This window comes from Apis laboriosa, unplaced genomic scaffold (assembly GCF_014066325.1).
Source record: "Apis laboriosa isolate Shangri-la unplaced genomic scaffold, ASM1406632v1 scaffold49_cov149, whole genome shotgun sequence".
Taxonomy (NCBI): Eukaryota; Metazoa; Arthropoda; class Insecta; order Hymenoptera; family Apidae; genus Apis; species Apis laboriosa.
Genome location: NW_025223500.1, coordinates 2,124,450 through 2,143,693, shown reverse-complemented (window position 1 = coordinate 2,143,693; position 19,244 = coordinate 2,124,450). Strand labels below are relative to the sequence as shown.

Sequence of the window (19,244 nt, the reverse complement as noted above, 5' to 3'; positions counted from 1 at the left end):
ATTTTGATTAGAACAATTGTTTAATTTATTTATATAAATATATTTATTATATTTACATGAATTGCAAAAATAATTTTTTGTTACGTAAATATTTAACAGATTATTGTAAATAAAAAAAGAAAAAAATATTTATTATCGTTATTATTGTCTTTTCATTGATTCATTTCTCTTTAATAAGAGACAATATTTTTTATATATATTATCAATTAGTTTTACAATATAAAAATTCTTCATATATAAAACTGGTCCTAAGTTATAATATTTTCTATTAAAATATTTCATTTAAAATAAATTATTAAAATAAAAAATTATTAAAATTATTAATTTTATTTTACATACATTAAATAAATTAAATTCTATCTGTGGGTTTTTGATATGTATCAGGATTAGTAGCACAGCCTGGACATGTATGTAAAGATTCGTGAATAAATATTTCACAATCTAAACAAAATGTTTGATTACATTTATTGCAAATATATATCTGAAAAAGAATATATTTATATTTCAATATATTTTTAATTTACACATTTTGCAAATTAAATTCGCATGTTTTTCTTATTAAATTCCACTAATCATACATCACCTTTTTATCTTTTTGTGAAAATATTTTTTGACAACCATAACAAATTGAAGGATGCTCAAATGTAACTTCTTTCTTATATTCAACTTCTTTGAAAGGTTCAACAGGAAATAAATAATGATAAGATCGTGCTAAATGTGGAGCAGATACCAAAGTTAATCCACATGCTCTACATTCTACTGGAAGCTCACAATGTTTACTTAGACATTGAGGGCAGAGATATCCTGTACTAAGAAGTTTAACAGATTCATCTGAACTTTCTGCATGACTGTAAAAAAAAAAAAAAAATATTTTCTTGCTTTTTTATTTATGAACTATTATTTAAAAATAACTTACCACATGCAAATTGCCATAGCTGAATCATTTGTAGAAGAATGTAATGCATGATGAGGAAAACCCATTTTTACAAGAGCAGCATCTAATCTAGTAGCAGCTGGTGGTGGATCTATATGCATATTTAATTGTTCTTTATAATGTTTATCATCTAATGCAACACCATGCTCTCCACCAGTTGCTGTAGCCATTCTTTTACAAATATATAATTCAGCAGCCAATCCTATCACACTACACCTGACAGAATCTGATTTCATATTCTGTAATCAAAATTAATTATATTATTTCGATATAATTATTTTAATATATATATTATTATTAGTATATACTTTAATAGTTTCATTGATATCTCCTGGATCACATGTTGTAAGTGCTCCCACTATTATAAGTATTTCCTTGCTAGCATGTGATGGTAGAAGACGTAATGATTTTAAAGCTAATTCTATAGAATTTTGTAATGAAGGTTCACCTGCTGGAGTAATTTGTTGCATACTTTGTACTTCCTATAAATGAATAAAAACTTATAAAACAAAATAAATGAATTTTAAATTAAGAATATTTTTTCATAAAAATTTACCTTAATATGTTTTTTAGAATTTCCAGTCAATTCGCTAACTTTTTCTGCTCTTTTATTCCTTGTAATAATTACCCCTAACTGACTAATAGGATTTTGATAAAAAAATTCTTCAATAAAATCTTCTAAAAGCTTAAATTGAGTTACATTTGTAAGTAAAAATTCAATAAAATAAATGACTATATATTATGTATTAATAAGCACCTTTAATGAACATAAAAAACGAGTTGGTTTTAAATCTTGAATAGACATTGATTCTGAAGCATCAAGAATTACATAAAGATGCCTCATCATTCCTAATCTAGCACCAACTTTTTTTTCCATCTGACGCTTTCTTTTAACATTGTGAATAATATCTGCAACTGATGCTTCCAATAATCCATGATCATCTTCTTTGATAGCTTCCCTTTATAAGAATTATTTATATAAAATAATTGTATAATTTATAACTTAATTTATTAAAATAATTTAAAAAATATTAATATATACCATGTCTTTTCATAACCAGTCTCCCATCTATATTCTTTCTCTTCTTCTTCATCAGCCATTTTTTAATTTCAGAAATAAATGCTGCAATTAAACATTTAATTCACTTAATTAATATATTATATATTCAAACTTTCTTAAGAATTTAAAACAATCCTTATTTTAAGTAATTTTATTTAAAGTTGAAAAAATAAGGTTAATGTTGTTTATATTATTACTATATCAGAAATGACGTATTAATATTATGATTGAAAAACTTTATGTGTAAATTTTATTGTACTTTCGAAATATTAATAATATAAAATTATAAATAAAAAAATTCTTGAAAAGATTTAATAAACTCATATAAAAGTATGTATACAACTTTTACACGATATTCGGTTAACGTAAGCATTTATTTACTTTAAATTTTTCTTCATAAATTAGAATAAACGTATTAAGCATAGAGATAAAGCTTAAATATATTAAATTAAAGAAATAATTAAAGTAAATACAATTAATGATATAAAATTTATAAATCTATGAATAATAACTAACAAGTATTTTCGAAATTTTCTTGATATCAATTAACATAAACTTTCTTTTTCTAAACTCGATCCAATGCCGGAACATAGATAAATTTCATGCAGAAAAGCGGTACATTTGAAATAGATATTAAAGCATTTACAATTGTATCTTTTTTCAAAAAATAAATTTTTTTTTTTTTCAATGATTTTTCTCAGCTATAATATTTCAAGCATAAAATACAATCTTATAGAAGAAGTATCTCAATCAAAAGGAGATAAAATAGAATTAATGAATAATATTTTCCCGCCAAAAGGTAAGCTGTTGCCGTGGCGGGCAGGCGCCATGGCGCTACTGTCGTCAGACGCGATCACTGTTTTCATCCCATCTCGTGCGGCAACAGCAATTATCCAGATCAAGGAAATCTGATTTTTCTACGGTTTAGCAGGTGTAAGTCGATATTATTAGTTTGAAAGTCGATCGCGTTGAAATCGGTAACGGACAAGTGTGTTCGAAAAATATTCATGGATAGACAGGAAGTGAATAGTCGAAGAGAGTTTTCGTGACGAGAGCCATCTTGACGAGCATCGGCTTGCTCATGATAGACAGAGGACGAGTCTGTGGCGGCGGCGGCAGCGGCAATGGCATCGTTTCTAAATGTTTCTGTAAATTCTAAACACCCCTGTTATCTGCAATTAGAATAACTGCATTTATCGGTAACGATCTTTCACGGTGAACCGGTTATTATTTCAAGATCGAATTATCTGTGAGTTTTATTCGTTGGTAACTTACGCCACTGGCCGCGTTTACAATGACTCCATGCTGTGTGTCTCGACGTCTTACCATTTATGCGGGAATTCATTTAATTTAAATAAAAGGTTCTGCAAAAAATATCCCATGAGAATGCTTGAAATCATAGACGATTTATAAAATTATCAATGACAGCAGTATGTATGGAGTGATCCTTTGAATTACCGTAACAACGACAGTGGTGTCTTGTTAAAAAATGTTCGCAGTTCGATTTCCACCGGCATGTTGCGTGTAAATTTTTCTGACGCCCGCGAAACTTCGAACTCCGAATGTTACGATTTTTTTTCCTTTTTATTTCCATATATTACAAATGAAATATGAAAGCATCTTTAGGTTATTTATTTAAAAAAAAAGAATATTTTTTCATTAAAGTTGCAGTAATAAACTTCAAAAATTAATTTGAAAAGATACATTCATGCATTTTTTAATTAATATAAATTAAAAATTTTATTTAAATTTATTATATATAAAATTACTAATACATATCATAAATGTTGAAGTAATTAATTTTAATTTATTTAATAAGCCTAAATAATTTAATTAGTTTAAAATTTTTTAATTTTAAATTAATTAAATTAATTTTAATAATAATAAATTGTAATTTATTTAAAATAAAACATGCTCAAATATATATTTTATTAAATATATAATTGAATAGTGAATTTAAAATTTGTAATATAATTTTTAAAAAATAAGTAGAATTTATTTACATTATCTGTAATTATTTGTTTTATTATATACTTTTATTATATACTTAATATAATTATTATATATATAACATATAATATTATGTATATAATAAAATATATGTATAATTTTCTATGATAAATAATAAAAAAAATTATATTCTTTTTATAGAAAGAAACATTGTGGATAGAGATCCAAATACTTTATTAAACAAAATGGAGGGTGGCGATGGCCCTTCGGCCATCAGTAGTAATCCTACTGCTATTAAAGGTAATATTTGTGATTTTTCATTAATTTTGTTTCATGTAAATAATTGATTTTTATTTATTCTGTCTGTAAATATATATGTTTAATATGTTATATATGTTTATATATATATAAATATTAAATTTATTTAAAAAAATAGAATATAATTATATAATAATTAAATAATGTTAATTATAAAATAAAATATTAAATAAAATAATTTTTAATTTACTTTAGTGAATTAATTTATTATATAAATTCAAAATAACAATAAAAAAATCAGTTATTAATAAGAATCATTAAAATAATAATCATAAATATCTTAACACGATGAGAATTGATCAATTTCAATTCTGAGTTAATATAATTCTCTTTTGTAAATATAAAAAAAAGTTTTTTATTTAAAATAGTAGTATAAATAAGTACATGTACTTGTAGATTGAATATTAAAAAATAATAAATTTTATTACATCATTAGCTGCACAAGAAGAGATGGGAAGGTTAGATGTTCTTGTGTGTGGACAGTGCCATTCTGTTTTTCATTTTATTGAAGAATTTCAAGAACATCGTACAAAAGAAGGCGCTTGTACCCAAATTTCACATTTTCGTGAAAATAGTAATGTTAGTAATTTTAATTTCTCATAATTTTAATTCTCTAAATATATTAAATGATTATATTATTGAGAAATAATATTAATATTTCAATATAATTATTTTGTTATTACTATAGAATGAACAAAAAGCACAAGTTTGGGCTTTTCTTTTATGGAAAGATTCCCAAATTCAACAAGAAGGTTCAGATAGAGACTCAACAAACTCATGGAAGTTATATCAAAAATGGTGTAAAATGGATACGCACATAAGGGATTCCTGGATTGCAGCTGGGAAAACCATTCAAACATTTACAAAAATTAGTAATGCAAAAATGCAAGATGTACCAAGACAAAATCAAATAAGTTCTAATGCAGAAGGTGGATTTTTTGCAAACAATTTTTTATTTTATTCTTATTAAATAAACAGTGTTCTAAAGTTATTCTGTACTTTTACAGGAAAACCAGTAGTTGTTCGCAAAGTAATTAGGAACGGACAACCAGAAGATGATAGTAAAAAAGATAGTAAAATTTCAGAAGCAAAGAATCAAAAAAGTAATGAATCTTTTGATGAAGTAGAAAAAAAAGAAAAACCAAAATTGAAACCTACAATAAAACTTAAGGTTAGTTTCGTGATTACGTGGTTATTTTAACATTTAAAGACTTATAATTTAATGCAATATTATAGGCTAAATCTAATAAAGCTGGTGATGAAGATAGAGATTCAAGCGATGAAGAATATACAGTAGAAAAGATATTAGCAAAACGATTTAATCCGAAAAAAAGATGTTCAGAATATTTACTAAAATGGGAGGGTCTTGGACAGTAAGTTTAATTTATGAAATATTTTGGAATAAAAGAATCATAAATTATATTATATAAAAGATAATTATATAAAAGAAATTAATTATAAAGAAATTATAATGAAAAAGATATATTAAAAAATTATAAAAAAGATTAAAAATACAAATATTTACAATAAAAAAATACAAACAATTACAGCGAACATAATAGATGGGAACCTGCTGAGAATGTAGCTACATGTAAACATTTATTAGAAGAATTTGAAAGAAACCTTGCTAAACAAAAAGAATTGAAAGCTGCTCAGCAACAGGCAAATGCAAAAGCAGCAGGCCGAGGTGGTAATCCTGCTCAAAAAACAATTATAAAAACAGAAGCTAAACCTGGACCAAGTACTGCAGCTCAAGTAGGGTAAGGCAATTATATTTTGCCTAAAATTTTATAAAATTGTCAGCATATATTTTACATTCAATAGAATACTGCCTTAAGTAATAAATCTTGTATATGTAGACGACCCATGCGTTCAAGTAAATCAAAAGCAATGGATCAAGTGAAGCAATGGTGCGGTTCAATGAAAGATGAAGATAATGACCGTATGTATAATTTTATAACATGATTTAAATTAGTTTTTATAATTTTTCTTAGAATTTTTATATTTATTATACGAACATAACAAAAATATCAAGATATGTACATTTGTTTAGTACTAGGAAAAAGGAGAATGGATTATTCCGAGAGCGATTCTGAGGATGGAGGCAGTAGCGCTGCTAAACGAGCGAAAGGCGACACAGGTAGTGATGAAGATTGGACTGGAGAGTCCGAGGAGGAAAAATTATTGGGTCGAAGCGATGTGATTCAACGCGCATTTAATCGTGCCAATGCTCAATCGAACGGGTCTAACAGAGCAAGTGGTTCGTCTTCAGATCTTGCGACTTCATTGGGACTTCAATCTCCCGAAGGAGCAAAATCTAACCAACCACCGGTTTTAGTCGCGAATGCCAAAGGAGTCGTTAAAGTTGATCCAAAGCAAATGCCAAACTTAACATCCGGCGTGTATGTAATGTCACGGAAAGATGGCATCATCAAGTTGGATTCGTCCCCTAGCGGAAAATTGGCTGTAAAAGGTTCGCCGACTACACAAGGTGTTTTGATGGTTCAAAATCGAGATAATACTAATGTAGTGAGGAAGCAAGTAATATCCGCATCGCAATCGAATTCTGTTACACCGGTAAAAGTGGTTTCTAAAATGGATGGAAGTCAAGTAGTAACCCAGATGAAAGTAGTTTCTAAACCTGTTACGAGTAAAGCAGGAGGTACACAGAAAACAGAGCCTATAAAGATCCAGCCGAAACCAGATCCGACACAGTTACCGCAGATACATGTCGTGACCGCGGTGCCGGCTCCCATAACTTTGCAACCAAGAATAAGTACAGGAATACGTCCTGGACCTGTTACAGGCCAACGCAGTGCGGACGGTCGTCCTTTGTTACCGAGACCTCCACTGCGTGCGACGACACCAACTAGCGTACTTGGAATTGGATCAACAATTCGCACACCTGTTAGGGCACCAGCCCCGAGACAAGTTCAGTCCCAGCAAACGCGTCAGGTGCTACAAAAACGTACAACAGCTGTAACTACGCAAAGTAACTCGGTGAGTCCTGGAAATGTTACTCAGATTAGACCGAAGTTTACGGTGCTTAGTCCACAGCCAAAGCAAGTGGTAAAGTCTGGAACTAGTCCAGTGCAACAGGCTAAACAGTCGCCGAAAACACCAGTTGGTAAGCCACAGTCATTATTATCTCCGCAGCAAAAATTATTAATGGCAAAAAGGAAAGCTCAAGAAGCAGCGGGTATCGTTAAACCAGGTGGCCGCGGCCTCCTAGCAGCTGCTCGTACTACTGCCGGCCGAGGTAGAGGGAAATTGGCTGAAACACCAGCGACCACTCCAGGAAATAAACTGAAAGAAAGTAAATTGGCGGAGGGTGATGGACTTCACATGGAATTCCACGAAGTAGGCTCCGAAGAAAGTAGCAGCGAGGGTGAACCAGAACTTCCACCTCCCGAAGCCGATACCATTGCTACTACGGAACCTGACAGTCCTCCTAGGCCGTTCACTCTCTGTCCATTGACGGGACGCATTATTGGACCGGATGGTGAACCCGTTGAACAACCAGCCGAACCAGAGCCTGAACCTGAACCTACTGGAGCACCATTGTCTACTATCAAAACAAACACAACTACATCAGAGAGTATAGACGTCACCGCTACAACTACCACCACGGAATTAGTTCTACCTTCCCTTGATTCTCTTACAGAAGGTGGTGGAATAATGAGAGTCGAAATGAGTCCCGGTGGAACAACAGGTACAATTGTTCAAACCAGTGAATCAGCGCAGATCAATTTGACAAATGTATCCGTTCCTGCACCGGATCTTCCTTGCTTGGATGATACAGCTCCTGTCACTACGCCAACTACAACCACAGCAACACCATTGACAGAAGCAACCTCAGCCAGTGAATCCTCTATCACAGCGGGATTAACTACAGCTACAGTTACCTCGACTAGCACAATAGCAATAGCTTCTACTGATGTAACTAAAGCTGAAGAGAAAATATCGGAAGAAAGGAAGGTAGCTGAGGATACATCGAATTTAGTAACAATAACCGGGGAGGATGGTGTTGTTTACCAAGTGGCTGGCCAAGCTGAAGATGGTCAAACGTTATTGGTGACTCGAGACGCTGACGGCGAACAACAATGCGTATATGTTACCACGGAACAACAAGGAGATGATGGATCCGTATTAACGTTGGACCATGCTGTAGCAGAAGCTGTAGCTCAATTAATACCTGATCAAGTAAACCTGGCTTCGCAGTTCTATGTGAAGGAAGGTGGAGCGGAACCTACCGAAAACCCAATGGTAATGTCTATTATGGACAACACAAATACAGCAGATGTGGCAGAGGGACAGGAAGACGGTGATGGTCATGGCCAAGTTGTAGCTCAAGTCGTACAAGCAGAAGAACCTACTCCAGGTAAATATATCAAATTTTAATTATTCATTTTATTAAAATTTAAATGAATATATTAAAAAAAAAAAAGATTGATATAGTAAAAAAAAAAAAAAAAAAAAATTGAATATTAATATTAAAATTTCATTGTATTATTATATTAGGTGGTACCAGAAGAGTAGTTTTACTCTTACCCGATGGAAACCTGATGATGACGGAAGTAACGGAAGAACAATATGCTGCACTTGGACTCGGCAAGTGAAGAGACATTTAATATTAATATCATGCGGAATGAATAAACGATGATGCATCGAACTATACATTTTACAATGGAAGTTGTACGCTTAAGGGGTGATCGTGGGTTGTATATATGTAAGAACGTTCACTTCGTACAGTTGCGATGGACAAAATTATTTACAATTTTTCCAGCTAAAATAGGTACAATGAGAAAAAGAAAGAAATAAACACATAGCTGGTGTACTGTAAAAAAAAAAGAAAAAAGAAAAAAAGAAAAAAATAACAGGATCGAAAATACAGAAATCTAGAATTTAGATTAATGGATAAATAATTATGTTTTAGAAATTCATGTTTCAGTGTCCTAAATCCGCCGGAATTTTAATTTTTATTTGTTTAATTTATAAATGCGAAGAAAGAAAAAACGAAAAAATGCGAAAGGAAACATATTGCATCTTCAATAAAAACAATACCATTATACGTTTGAACTAAGCATTGTATTTGTAGGATAGTGAAGTATAATATCTGGGGTTTTATATTTTCCACACAATACAATAACAGGCTTTTAATAAAGACCTTTATTCCCCGCATACAAAGTCCAAGCTTATATAGCGCAATATATTTAATCAAGTTCTAGAAGCGTCGTGAGGAGTGTACCAGTTATCAAAAAAAAAAAAAAAAAAAAAANAAAAAAAAAAAAACAAATTGGCACTTAAGAGTGTAAATATTATTATTAAAAAAAAAAAATAAATAAAAAAAAAAGAGGAAGAAAAAAGTCGAAAATTAAATTACTCCTATCGCGATGAGTTTTTAAAGCTTGAACCTAGTTTGACTCTGTTCTAATATCTTCGTAAATGATTAACATAAATCTAATAATTTCCTTTGATTTATAGTTCAAGTAATGTTGAAGATTAATACAAATTTAATAAACTTGATATTATAAATTAACTTACGCGACCACAAGAAAATATTTCTTTTTGTCTTATTCTTTCTCTTTTTAAAAATTTTCTTTTTGCGTTTCATGGACTGTATGCTTATTCTTGATAGATTAAAATAAGTGCACTCTTATAAAAAGAATAAACACATAACTTTTAAACCTATAAAGCTTTGACGAGAAAGAAAAAAAAAAAAAAAGAACGAAAAATACAGTGTTGTTTAATGGAACATCACGCGCGTCTCATTATTATCAAGCTCCCATTCCTTTCCAGGTTGCTCGATAGTTATACATACAATTAATCGAAGATTTATTTTCTACAATGCTTATAATACAATGACCGCTTTTATGAAACATATACTTTTGAGAAAGAAAGGTGTATTAATTTTTTATATGTTAAGACGAAGAGATTTATGTAAAAATTGATGGATTTATTGTACACGCGATATAATACGTTGTAGACATGACAACATTAAGAATCTGTGAGATCTTTTTCGCTTGTTTGTATTATTAGATTGTACAAAGCGTAATCTATAATGTCATAAGTACACGTGGAAGAAACGAAAAAAAAAAAACATTTTAGAAAAAATGCATATAATATTTATGCGTATTAAACAAACAATTATACATACATGTATATGTATATGAAATTTAAAATGAAAAAACATGAATTCTTTATATTCATGAATTACGGATAATAAATATAAATAAGTGTACCTTATTGTGATTAAATCGCAGGCACGTTAAGCGAAATCGGACATTTTCGTGGATTTTAATATCTAATATAGGGTTAAACTAGATTCAAGCGTTTAATTATAAGCAGTCTAAGACTCGCAATAAAATAAAAAAGAAAAAACTGCACGAAACAAGAACTATTATTAATTATATCTCAGTATAAAAAGAAACTATTTTGCACGAAGTATGGCCAGGAATATAAAATCCTAGTATTTTACTAATGTAATCCTTTTGTACATAGAACTTCATTCTCTAAACCTTTATATAAAAAAAATTGTTTCCAAATAAATCATAGTCTTAAAATTAATCTATGTATTTTTTCTTAATTATTCATTACTAAGTTTTGATTATTTATTTCTTAATCACAATGTATATATTTTCTTACGTTTTGTTTGAAACGAAATAGCATGCAATGCTATTGTGATTTCATTTGTTAATGATAATAAAAATTTCGTTTACAAATTTTTTTTCAGGAAATGAATCCTGAAAATTTTATCAACATGGATAATAATAATATGGACAAAAATAAATATGCACAATTTATTCAAAGAAGACTTCAAAGTTTACAATCCAGGAATCATGATTGGAAAATGTCGTACAGCTTCGTTAAAACTGCTCAAAAAAATATAGTTCTACAACATAAATCAAATATTTTACTCTATGTTAGTATCTTGATATTTTTAAGAAATCAAAGTATTACACAAAAATATTGAAATAAGAACAAGAATTATTTTTATAGTCTTATAAAAGTAAATTAAAAGATGCTTGTCCAGTTCAAATACAAGCATTAAAACAACACATTCAAAAGGACTTGGAGCCTAAATACGATGAACCAAAGTCTATCGACATTGATTTTGATGAAGAAGAAAAAGAAGAAGATCTAGGTTTAAAATTGAAGAAATATAACTATTTTGTAATTATATCTCTTTCTGAAATATAAATATTTTAGACGTTCATCCCAGCGAATTAACAGTAGAATTACCAAAATTAAAAACATGGGATATGTACAAACAATTGGTAGAAGAATCATCACGATTAAGACCAAAAATAAAATGTATTCCTGAACAACCAGTAATAGATGTCTCAAAATTATCAAAATTTTATTTCAAATACCAGTATATTCATCAAATATTTACTACTTTAAAAAAATCTTTAATTTTATAATTTTTTATTTTTAAAATCATAATTTTTAATTTTGCTCATCAGAATTAAAAAATATATTATATCACGAATAGTTGTGAAAAAACCCCAAAAAAGTATAATAAAATTAAAAAAAGAAAGAATTTTAGTGGCAAGCTCGAATTACATAGAATTTAAAAATTTCGAACTGAAGAAAGTATATAAGGTTGGTTTCGATTTTTTTTTTTTTTTTGCATTGCATATTTTAATAATTGATACTTTTTTTGTACGATAGAAAATAATTACGATAAAAAATATTGGTAATATGCCTGTGAGATATCATTTAAGAAAACAGCCATATCATTCTAAATTTTGGATTATGATAAAACCTGTGGTCGAAAATAAAAATATCATTCCACCGGGATTGACAATACAGTTGATCATTTTCTTCCGTTGTGATGAAATCGATATACCAGATGAGATATTGATAATAAAGGTTCAACACGGAAGTCCAGTGATCATTCGAATGCATGCATACAAAGATCCTCCTCATTTAATCGGTATAAAATTTTATTTATAAAAAAATAATGAAATAAGAAAGTGAAATGTAAAAATAGAAATATGTTTTACTGTTTTATTAAATAAAATTTCTTTTTTTTTTTAATAGGAATTTGTCAATCAGATGAAATACCTTTTAAATATTCGAATATAAAATTAAGTCAAGATTGGCAACCAGAGATAGAAATGTCATTCGATAGTTTAAATACATTTTCTGTATGATACATAATAATTATGATATACATAATAATACGATTATTCTAATCTTATAATTGATATTTGATTTCTTATGGTTTCAATTGGCAATGGTTATTCTATTAAATATAATAAAAACTTAGTATTAATACTTTTAGTATTTTTTTTTTTCTCTTTTTGATATTATTTTATCTTAATTTTTAACCATTTTTAGTATTTAAACAATTAATAAACAATTAAATATTTAAACAAGAAAAACATAAAAATTAAAAATACATAAAAAAATATAATTAAAATAAATGACCATAGGAAATTTTTTGTCGCCTATTCGAACAATAAAGAATTATCATGTCATGATTTTAATTTTTAGACTGAAAGTACTAAGACCATCTCTCTATTGACATTGACAAGTCGCGATAATTTCATAAGCATGATTTTCGATTGCAAAGGAGGTTTTATTGGAGAGGAAGTTTATGTACCTATAAAATTGAAAAATATCGGTGGAAATGGACGCTTTTTCATAATAAGTGAAATCGATTGGTTCTCCATGAACATTACGGTAAAATCATTTCCCTTTTTTAACTCGTTTAATAATATTTTATACATTTTCATACATTATATATTTTTTAACAGGACATCATAGAGAAAAATATTTTGAAATTACCATGTTTTACTATATGGCCAATATATTTTTTATTGAATAAAAATGAAGAAATGACTTTCCATATGAAATTTGCACCAAAATGCTTTGGCATTCATGTAAATTAAAAATAATTCGCAATCAGTATACATATACCACTTTTATATTATACTTATATAATGTATATTATAATATAATTATATTATATTAATTTCGTTCAATCCACTTTTTTTAATATTTATTTTAACAGGTGGAAAAAATATACATATTATGCAATAATTGTACCCTACTTACAACAGAAATAATCGGAGATGGATTATTATATGAACCAAATTTCATCCAATTTAGTAAAGTATCTATAAATTTAATTAAAAATTCTTTATATTCTTACATATAACTATATTAACGATAATCATGATATTAAACATAAATTACAAAATTACATACAATATAAAGATGAAAAGATAAGAAAATAAATAAAATTGCAGCATTTGAAAAAAATAGAATCATCTAAAAGAGATATAGATAAAAAGTCGAAGTATTATATAAACTTAAGCACTGATACTCCTGATGGTGTTGGACAATGTATTATTCCCATAAATAATATTAGGTATAACATAATAATTTTTTTTATAAATTTAATAAAAAAAAAATTGTATTTTAATCTATTGATAAAATATAACAAATTTTAATTATTTCGCGCAGTGAGATAAGCATGTATTTTTCTTGGAAGAAACGAAATGTGCAAACAAAAAATCATAAAATAAACGAAGAGAATTATTTTCCATTACAACTTCTTCATATTGAACCAGATCATGGAATTTTTGCACCAACTTCTATTCATTATTTCACAGTAACTGCTGATTATACAAATTTACAGCCAAATTATTATTTTGCTGTTCTACAGTAAGTCTGTGATTAAAAAAAAAAATTGTCATAAATAATAATATGATTAACATAAAATCAATTTTAAATTGAAATTATTTTAGATTATATGTAGAAGATATACCGATCGAGGCGATTCCAAATGAAATAAAAGTAATAACTAAAAAATGCACTACGAAACGGCGAAAATGCAAGAAAGTAAATTATTTCACAATTTTTTTTGATCAATTTATATCGATTAATAAAATATTAACATTTTTTTTAAAAAATACTTGTCGTTAGTCTGTAGATATTTGGGTTGCCGATGTTGAAATTTGGTTGCAATTCATGATGGATGATAAAAATGAAATGTGCGTTGATTTTAATATTAATTTATAATCTTATAAGATTTTCATGGTATTAATTATACGTTTATATATATGTATATATAAGCCTTTTCGAAAAAAATATTCTAATGAAATAAACATAACAATATATAATTCGATCTCTAATTAAATTGCTGCAATATTTATCAAAAACCGTAATCATAGTCACTTTTTTTTTTTTATAATAATATACAGAAAAATCTGAAATATAATTACAAAAATTATATTTTAATTTAAAATTATATTTCAGTTATCAAGAAACTGAAGAAATATCAAAATATATCATAGTATCGGATTACAAATATTCTCAACGAGATTATGAAGAAGAAGAAGAAGAAGAAAAAGAAGAAAAAATAAGTGAAATAGAATTTAAAGAAGAATACAAATCAACATCTCAATTAGTAAGATTTTTATTAATTTTTCATTTATTTTTATCTTTATAAAATTACACGAATCTATATAATATTATAGATAAATGATGAATTATTTTCTCATTTCGATTTGATAAACCTAAAACAATTCGAACCATTATGGCAAGAAAAAATAATAAGCATGGGTATCATCAGACCTACAAGGCATGTATTTAAAATAAAATAAAATTTTAAAATACTTTATATTTATAAAAAATATATCATTTTATTAAAATTATTATTAAAATTATTATTATATTATATAACAGGACTTTGTACATCGGCATAGAAGAAACTTATGTTTTAGTATTAAGAAATCTCGCTAATAATCCCTTAAATTATTTATGGGGCGAAGTTAATGGTTTAGATTCAACAAAAATAAAACTTTGCGTATGTCCTGAAAAAGGAGAAATATTGGCTGGAAATATCCAAAAAATGGAGATAATTATTACGCCTATAAAAGAGGTTCGATATTTATTTAATTTTTTAAAAATATAATTTAATTTTTCTTTTTTAATTTTTAGGGGATCGTACAATCATTATTTATACCATGTTTTGTAGGAGATTTGCATAAAATAATAATGTTAGGAATTGAGTGTTTTATTGAACCGCTTTATGTGACGTTTTATTTTCCTTTAAACAACAAAATGTCATTAGAATTAAAAAATAATTTTGTTAAAATCGAATGGCGGACAGACAGTTTTAAATTCGCTTTTGATATGGCAGGAAAATCTAAAAAATATATGGTACGTTTAATTCAAATTTTATCGAAAATCATAATTTTTTGTGAAACTTTTTAAAATTAAAAAACCTATTTATTAATTTTATATTATTCAAAAAAAAAATCAAAAATTAAATTATTTTGTAAACTAACAATTAATATTTTAAATTATGAAAAAAAATTACATTATAAAAAAAATGAATAATTAATATTAATATATAATATTCTAGAAAATATTAAACAAGTATAAAAATCGAGAAGAACGAGAAATAATGAACATGGATTTAGATCAAGGAGAGATCCTTAAAGATGCTTCAACCGATCCTTTGATACAAGAAATGGTTGCTGAAGAATCAAGCGAATATTTTCCGAATACTTCTGAAATCAATAGTTTTCAAGTAATCAATAGTCTTTGACAATTCAAAAAAAAAAAAAAAATATTAAATGAATTATTATAATCTGTATATCAAATTTATATATTATAGACAAGTAATCAGAGAGTACAAATTGATAATAATTATTCACAAAATACAATTTCCTCTAGAAATATCATACCATTTCATCAAAGATATCTTCCATTAATTACACAACCTATTGTAATAGAATTTTTAAATTTACCATTAAGAACAGGTATTTTAAACTTTTATTTTATTTTAAGATAAAAAACATATTTTTCAAAATAATAAATTTCAAAAAAATAAATTTATATTTCCAATAAAAATAAATTATAATTATAATTTTCAGTGCAAAAGAAAACTTTTATAATAAAAAATGAGACTTCAATTCCAACTAATTTTTGGCTTAGTATTAAGAATTTTTATCCTATCAGATGTGCATGTGAATGGAAATCAAAAAAAAATCTAATTAAATCTATTTATAAGCGAGTGTTTGGTCAAAAAAAAGGATTAATAGGTAACATATCATTTATTTATGAAATAATCAAGTTAATTAAAGATATTATTTTCTTTTTTTATAGAAGAAACATTATATAAAGCGAAACAATCTGGATCAGGTATAGTAATTTATGTTGATCCTTTAAATTCAGATATTGGCCCTTTTAAAGCCATATCTGTGGATATTTATGTTTTCGCTGATACATGGGGTATTTATGTGGATGAATTAGAAATAAATATTATTGGTTTACCAAAATATACCATAGGAATATGTGTACAAGTTGTTGGATCACCAATTACATTATCAATTTCTGATAGAAATGAATTTAATATACCTGTCATCAAGTATGTTTCATTCAAATATATATTTCATCAATTTTGAAAAAATGCAAATTTTTTTCTCATTCTGAAAAATATATATTTGTAGATATGGAATTGAAGCTATAGGTATGCGTCTAAATGACAGAAAAATATTATTGACAAATACAAGTGTAATACCTATAGTTATTAATTGGCATACATTTTTAGTTAAACCAGTTATAAAAAAAATGCCTTTTAATATAGTATTTAGCATCCAGACTCCATTTACTGACAAATTAGCATCACAATTAAGATTAAATAATAAAAAAACTGAGAGTGAAATACACTTAGAAGAACATACAAATTTTTCTTTATCAAAGAATTTAAATACATGTGATTCTATTGAAATTAATGATATAATTGATTCTACAACATCTAGTTATATGTAAATATTCTTAATATCAGTATTTGTAATTATTAAAAGTATAAAATCATATTTTATTTTAGGGAATCCTCATTTATAACTTCGTCTGCAATATCTAATAATGAAATTTTAATAAATAAGTATTCCAAGTGTAAACATGATTGTAAAATTTGTTTCAAATGCAAGAACTCAAATATAAATGACATTGAATTAAAAATTTCAATACTTCCTTATTATGGTTTAACTAATACAAAAATTTGCAAAGTAAGAAGATATTTAAAAAAACATATTCTTGAATATGATAAAAAATTTTTATTTTTAATTTATTTTTAAAGGTTACTCCCAAAGAAATGTTCATTTCACCCAAAAGTAGTGTGTCTCTAACTATTAATGTACAACTTGATAAATATAAATATATCAAGGAAATGGATAAGTTTATTGAAGGAGAATTTTTTTGCAAAATTCTTGGATTTTTACGAATTTCACCAAGCGATATGTTTGTACAACTAGTTAATAATATAAATTAATATTAAAAATTTATAGTATCATAAGATATTTTCTTATAACAGGTATAGGGATAATTATTATGCTAGACAGATAGAAAAATATGTTTCTCCTATAGAAATTGATATCACTGCAAATATTACTAAACCTCGATTATACTTCAATATCTCAAAATTTGATAAAACATTTATATGTTGTGCCAATGAAGTAATGCAAAGTAAAACAAAACAAATAGAGTATGTACAAATATAAAATTACAGATATTTTTCTTTAAAAAAATATAGAAATTATATACTGGATTCTTTATCTAATATTTTTTTTAGATTAACAAAAAAATTATTATTATATAACAATAAAAATTACACAATAGAAATATTTTTGGAAACATGTGATCCATTTTATATTAAATGTATTGCAATATATACAGAATCATATCAATGTAAACTTGGAATTTTATGCATAAATCCAAATGAATATGTTGAAGTAATATTTTTATTTTTATCTTATTAAAAAATAAATTTTATATATTATGATACTTTTTTTTATAGATAAAAATAGTATGTATTGTACGAGAGAAATTAATTAAAACTATATTGAGCACAAATCAAGATTTTTATCACCCAAGAGTCACATTAAAAGAATCATTACACATTATATATTCTGATAAATATATAGAGGTATTAATTATCTTTCTTTTTTATTCTGCTTCAATTTAAATAATTGTACATTAAATTTATGTATTTTCAGAATATAGATTTAATTTTACAAATATGGTTTCCAATATTAAAATTATCATCATATACATTAGATTTTGGTCTTATTTACATAGGTGATACAAAAAAATTAACATTAACAATCAAAAATTTGTCAAGTATAATTAAATTTATTTTTTTCAATAATTATATTATAATATTTATTTTAATATATATATTTTAATTAAATCTAATTATTTAATTTTTTACAGTATGTAATGTAAATTTTAAAATAAATAAAAAGTTTAAAATCAATGATTTTATGATTGATCAAAAATGTGGAACATTATCAAATCGTTATAATCATGAAGATGGATATTTTACAATCACAGTATCTTTTCAACCAAAGTAACTTAATTAATTAAAAATATTTTATTATTCATTATATTAATCATTATATTCAATAACTATTGTATATACAGAAAACCAGGACAATTAGTTGAAACATTAGAAATATTAACAGATATCCCATATAATATAGAAGAATGTCAACTTTATGGAGAGGGTACATTAGATGAAAAATATCATACTCCAGGTGTATAAAAGGATAAATAATTATATTTCTACTTTAGATTGATTGATTGAAAATAATAAAGGTTTATAAAAAAAAATTAAAATATTATATAGTGTTATTAGTAAGGATTATACTCTTAAATTATAATATAAATATGCAAAATAGAATATAAATATTCATACCAATAACATAATTCCATGACGTTACATAAAACATAATACAACAGGAATTGAGACATTTTAACTCAACATATTAGCACTTGAAAATTTTAAACCGGTTTTTTATTAATTTAACGAATATTTACGATCGTATTACGAATAGAATTACGATTATTATAACAATTGATTAACACTATATAATTAATTCATTCACGAGAAAATAAAAAATAATATGAGCACAAACGTAACTTCATAACTATATAATCTTAGTCATTGATAAAATA

The 19,244-nt window shown here is 26.3% G+C and overlaps 6 protein-coding genes across 12 annotated transcripts; 5 read left to right on the top strand and 1 right to left on the bottom strand.

Moving 5' to 3' along the window:
- Positions 1 to 135: 135 nt before the first annotated feature.
- On the bottom strand, positions 136 to 2,647 carry LOC122716911 (general transcription factor IIH subunit 2). Its single transcript, XM_043940426.1, has 8 exons — positions 2,511 to 2,647; positions 1,977 to 2,057; positions 1,692 to 1,893; positions 1,491 to 1,619; positions 1,243 to 1,416; positions 917 to 1,173; positions 584 to 848; positions 136 to 481 (listed from the first exon to the last, which is right to left on the bottom strand). Exons 2-8 carry the CDS (start codon positions 2,033 to 2,035, stop codon positions 350 to 352), a joined length of 1,218 nt encoding a protein of 405 aa, XP_043796361.1. The 5' UTR covers positions 2,036 to 2,057; positions 2,511 to 2,647; the 3' UTR covers positions 136 to 349.
- A 203-nt stretch (positions 2,648 to 2,850) lies between these two features.
- On the top strand, positions 2,851 to 10,829 carry LOC122716907 (flocculation protein FLO11). Of its 7 annotated transcripts, none has more exons than XM_043940419.1 (11): positions 3,114 to 3,243; positions 4,146 to 4,244; positions 4,699 to 4,841; positions 4,951 to 5,191; positions 5,270 to 5,433; positions 5,499 to 5,635; positions 5,813 to 6,022; positions 6,122 to 6,204; positions 6,316 to 6,924; positions 7,069 to 8,643; positions 8,784 to 10,829. In XM_043940419.1, exons 2-11 carry the CDS (start codon positions 4,190 to 4,192, stop codon positions 8,879 to 8,881), a joined length of 3,315 nt encoding a protein of 1,104 aa, XP_043796354.1. In that variant the 5' UTR covers positions 3,114 to 3,243; positions 4,146 to 4,189; the 3' UTR covers positions 8,882 to 10,829. The 7 variants fall into 7 exon arrangements, with proteins under 7 accessions (XP_043796350.1, XP_043796352.1, XP_043796351.1 ...); XM_043940421.1 differs by having other exon boundaries at positions 6,316 to 7,262; positions 7,419 to 8,643; XM_043940418.1 differs by having other exon boundaries at positions 6,316 to 7,389; positions 7,477 to 8,643.
- Positions 10,830 to 10,998: 169 nt separating this feature from the next.
- LOC122716912 lies at positions 10,999 to 11,659 on the top strand (the record flags this gene model as incomplete). The annotated part of the gene is made up of 3 exons (XM_043940427.1): positions 10,999 to 11,184; positions 11,262 to 11,406; positions 11,472 to 11,659. Coding segments are annotated over exons 1-3 (519 nt in total), but the record flags the coding sequence as incomplete, so codon positions are not given.
- A 94-nt stretch (positions 11,660 to 11,753) lies between these two features.
- On the top strand, positions 11,754 to 14,886 carry LOC122716923 (the record flags this gene model as incomplete). Its single annotated transcript, XM_043940439.1, has 11 exons — positions 11,754 to 11,867; positions 11,937 to 12,201; positions 12,309 to 12,415; positions 12,765 to 12,953; positions 13,028 to 13,153; positions 13,523 to 13,644; positions 13,740 to 13,940; positions 14,024 to 14,117; positions 14,202 to 14,269; positions 14,535 to 14,685; positions 14,756 to 14,886. Coding segments are annotated over 11 exons (1,563 nt in total), but the record flags the coding sequence as incomplete, so codon positions are not given.
- Positions 14,887 to 15,030: 144 nt separating this feature from the next.
- Positions 15,031 to 17,365, top strand: LOC122716910. The gene is made up of 8 exons (XM_043940425.1): positions 15,031 to 15,159; positions 15,219 to 15,440; positions 15,646 to 15,813; positions 15,901 to 16,045; positions 16,160 to 16,327; positions 16,392 to 16,653; positions 16,736 to 17,053; positions 17,116 to 17,365. Exons 1-8 carry the CDS (start codon positions 15,130 to 15,132, stop codon positions 17,363 to 17,365), a joined length of 1,563 nt encoding a protein of 520 aa, XP_043796360.1. The 5' UTR covers positions 15,031 to 15,129.
- A 17-nt stretch (positions 17,366 to 17,382) lies between these two features.
- On the top strand, positions 17,383 to 18,831 carry LOC122716922. The gene is made up of 6 exons (XM_043940438.1): positions 17,383 to 17,528; positions 17,602 to 17,743; positions 18,085 to 18,213; positions 18,284 to 18,407; positions 18,501 to 18,636; positions 18,711 to 18,831. Exons 1-6 carry the CDS (start codon positions 17,383 to 17,385, stop codon positions 18,829 to 18,831), a joined length of 798 nt encoding a protein of 265 aa, XP_043796373.1.
- The last annotated feature ends 413 nt before the right edge of the window (positions 18,832 to 19,244 follow it).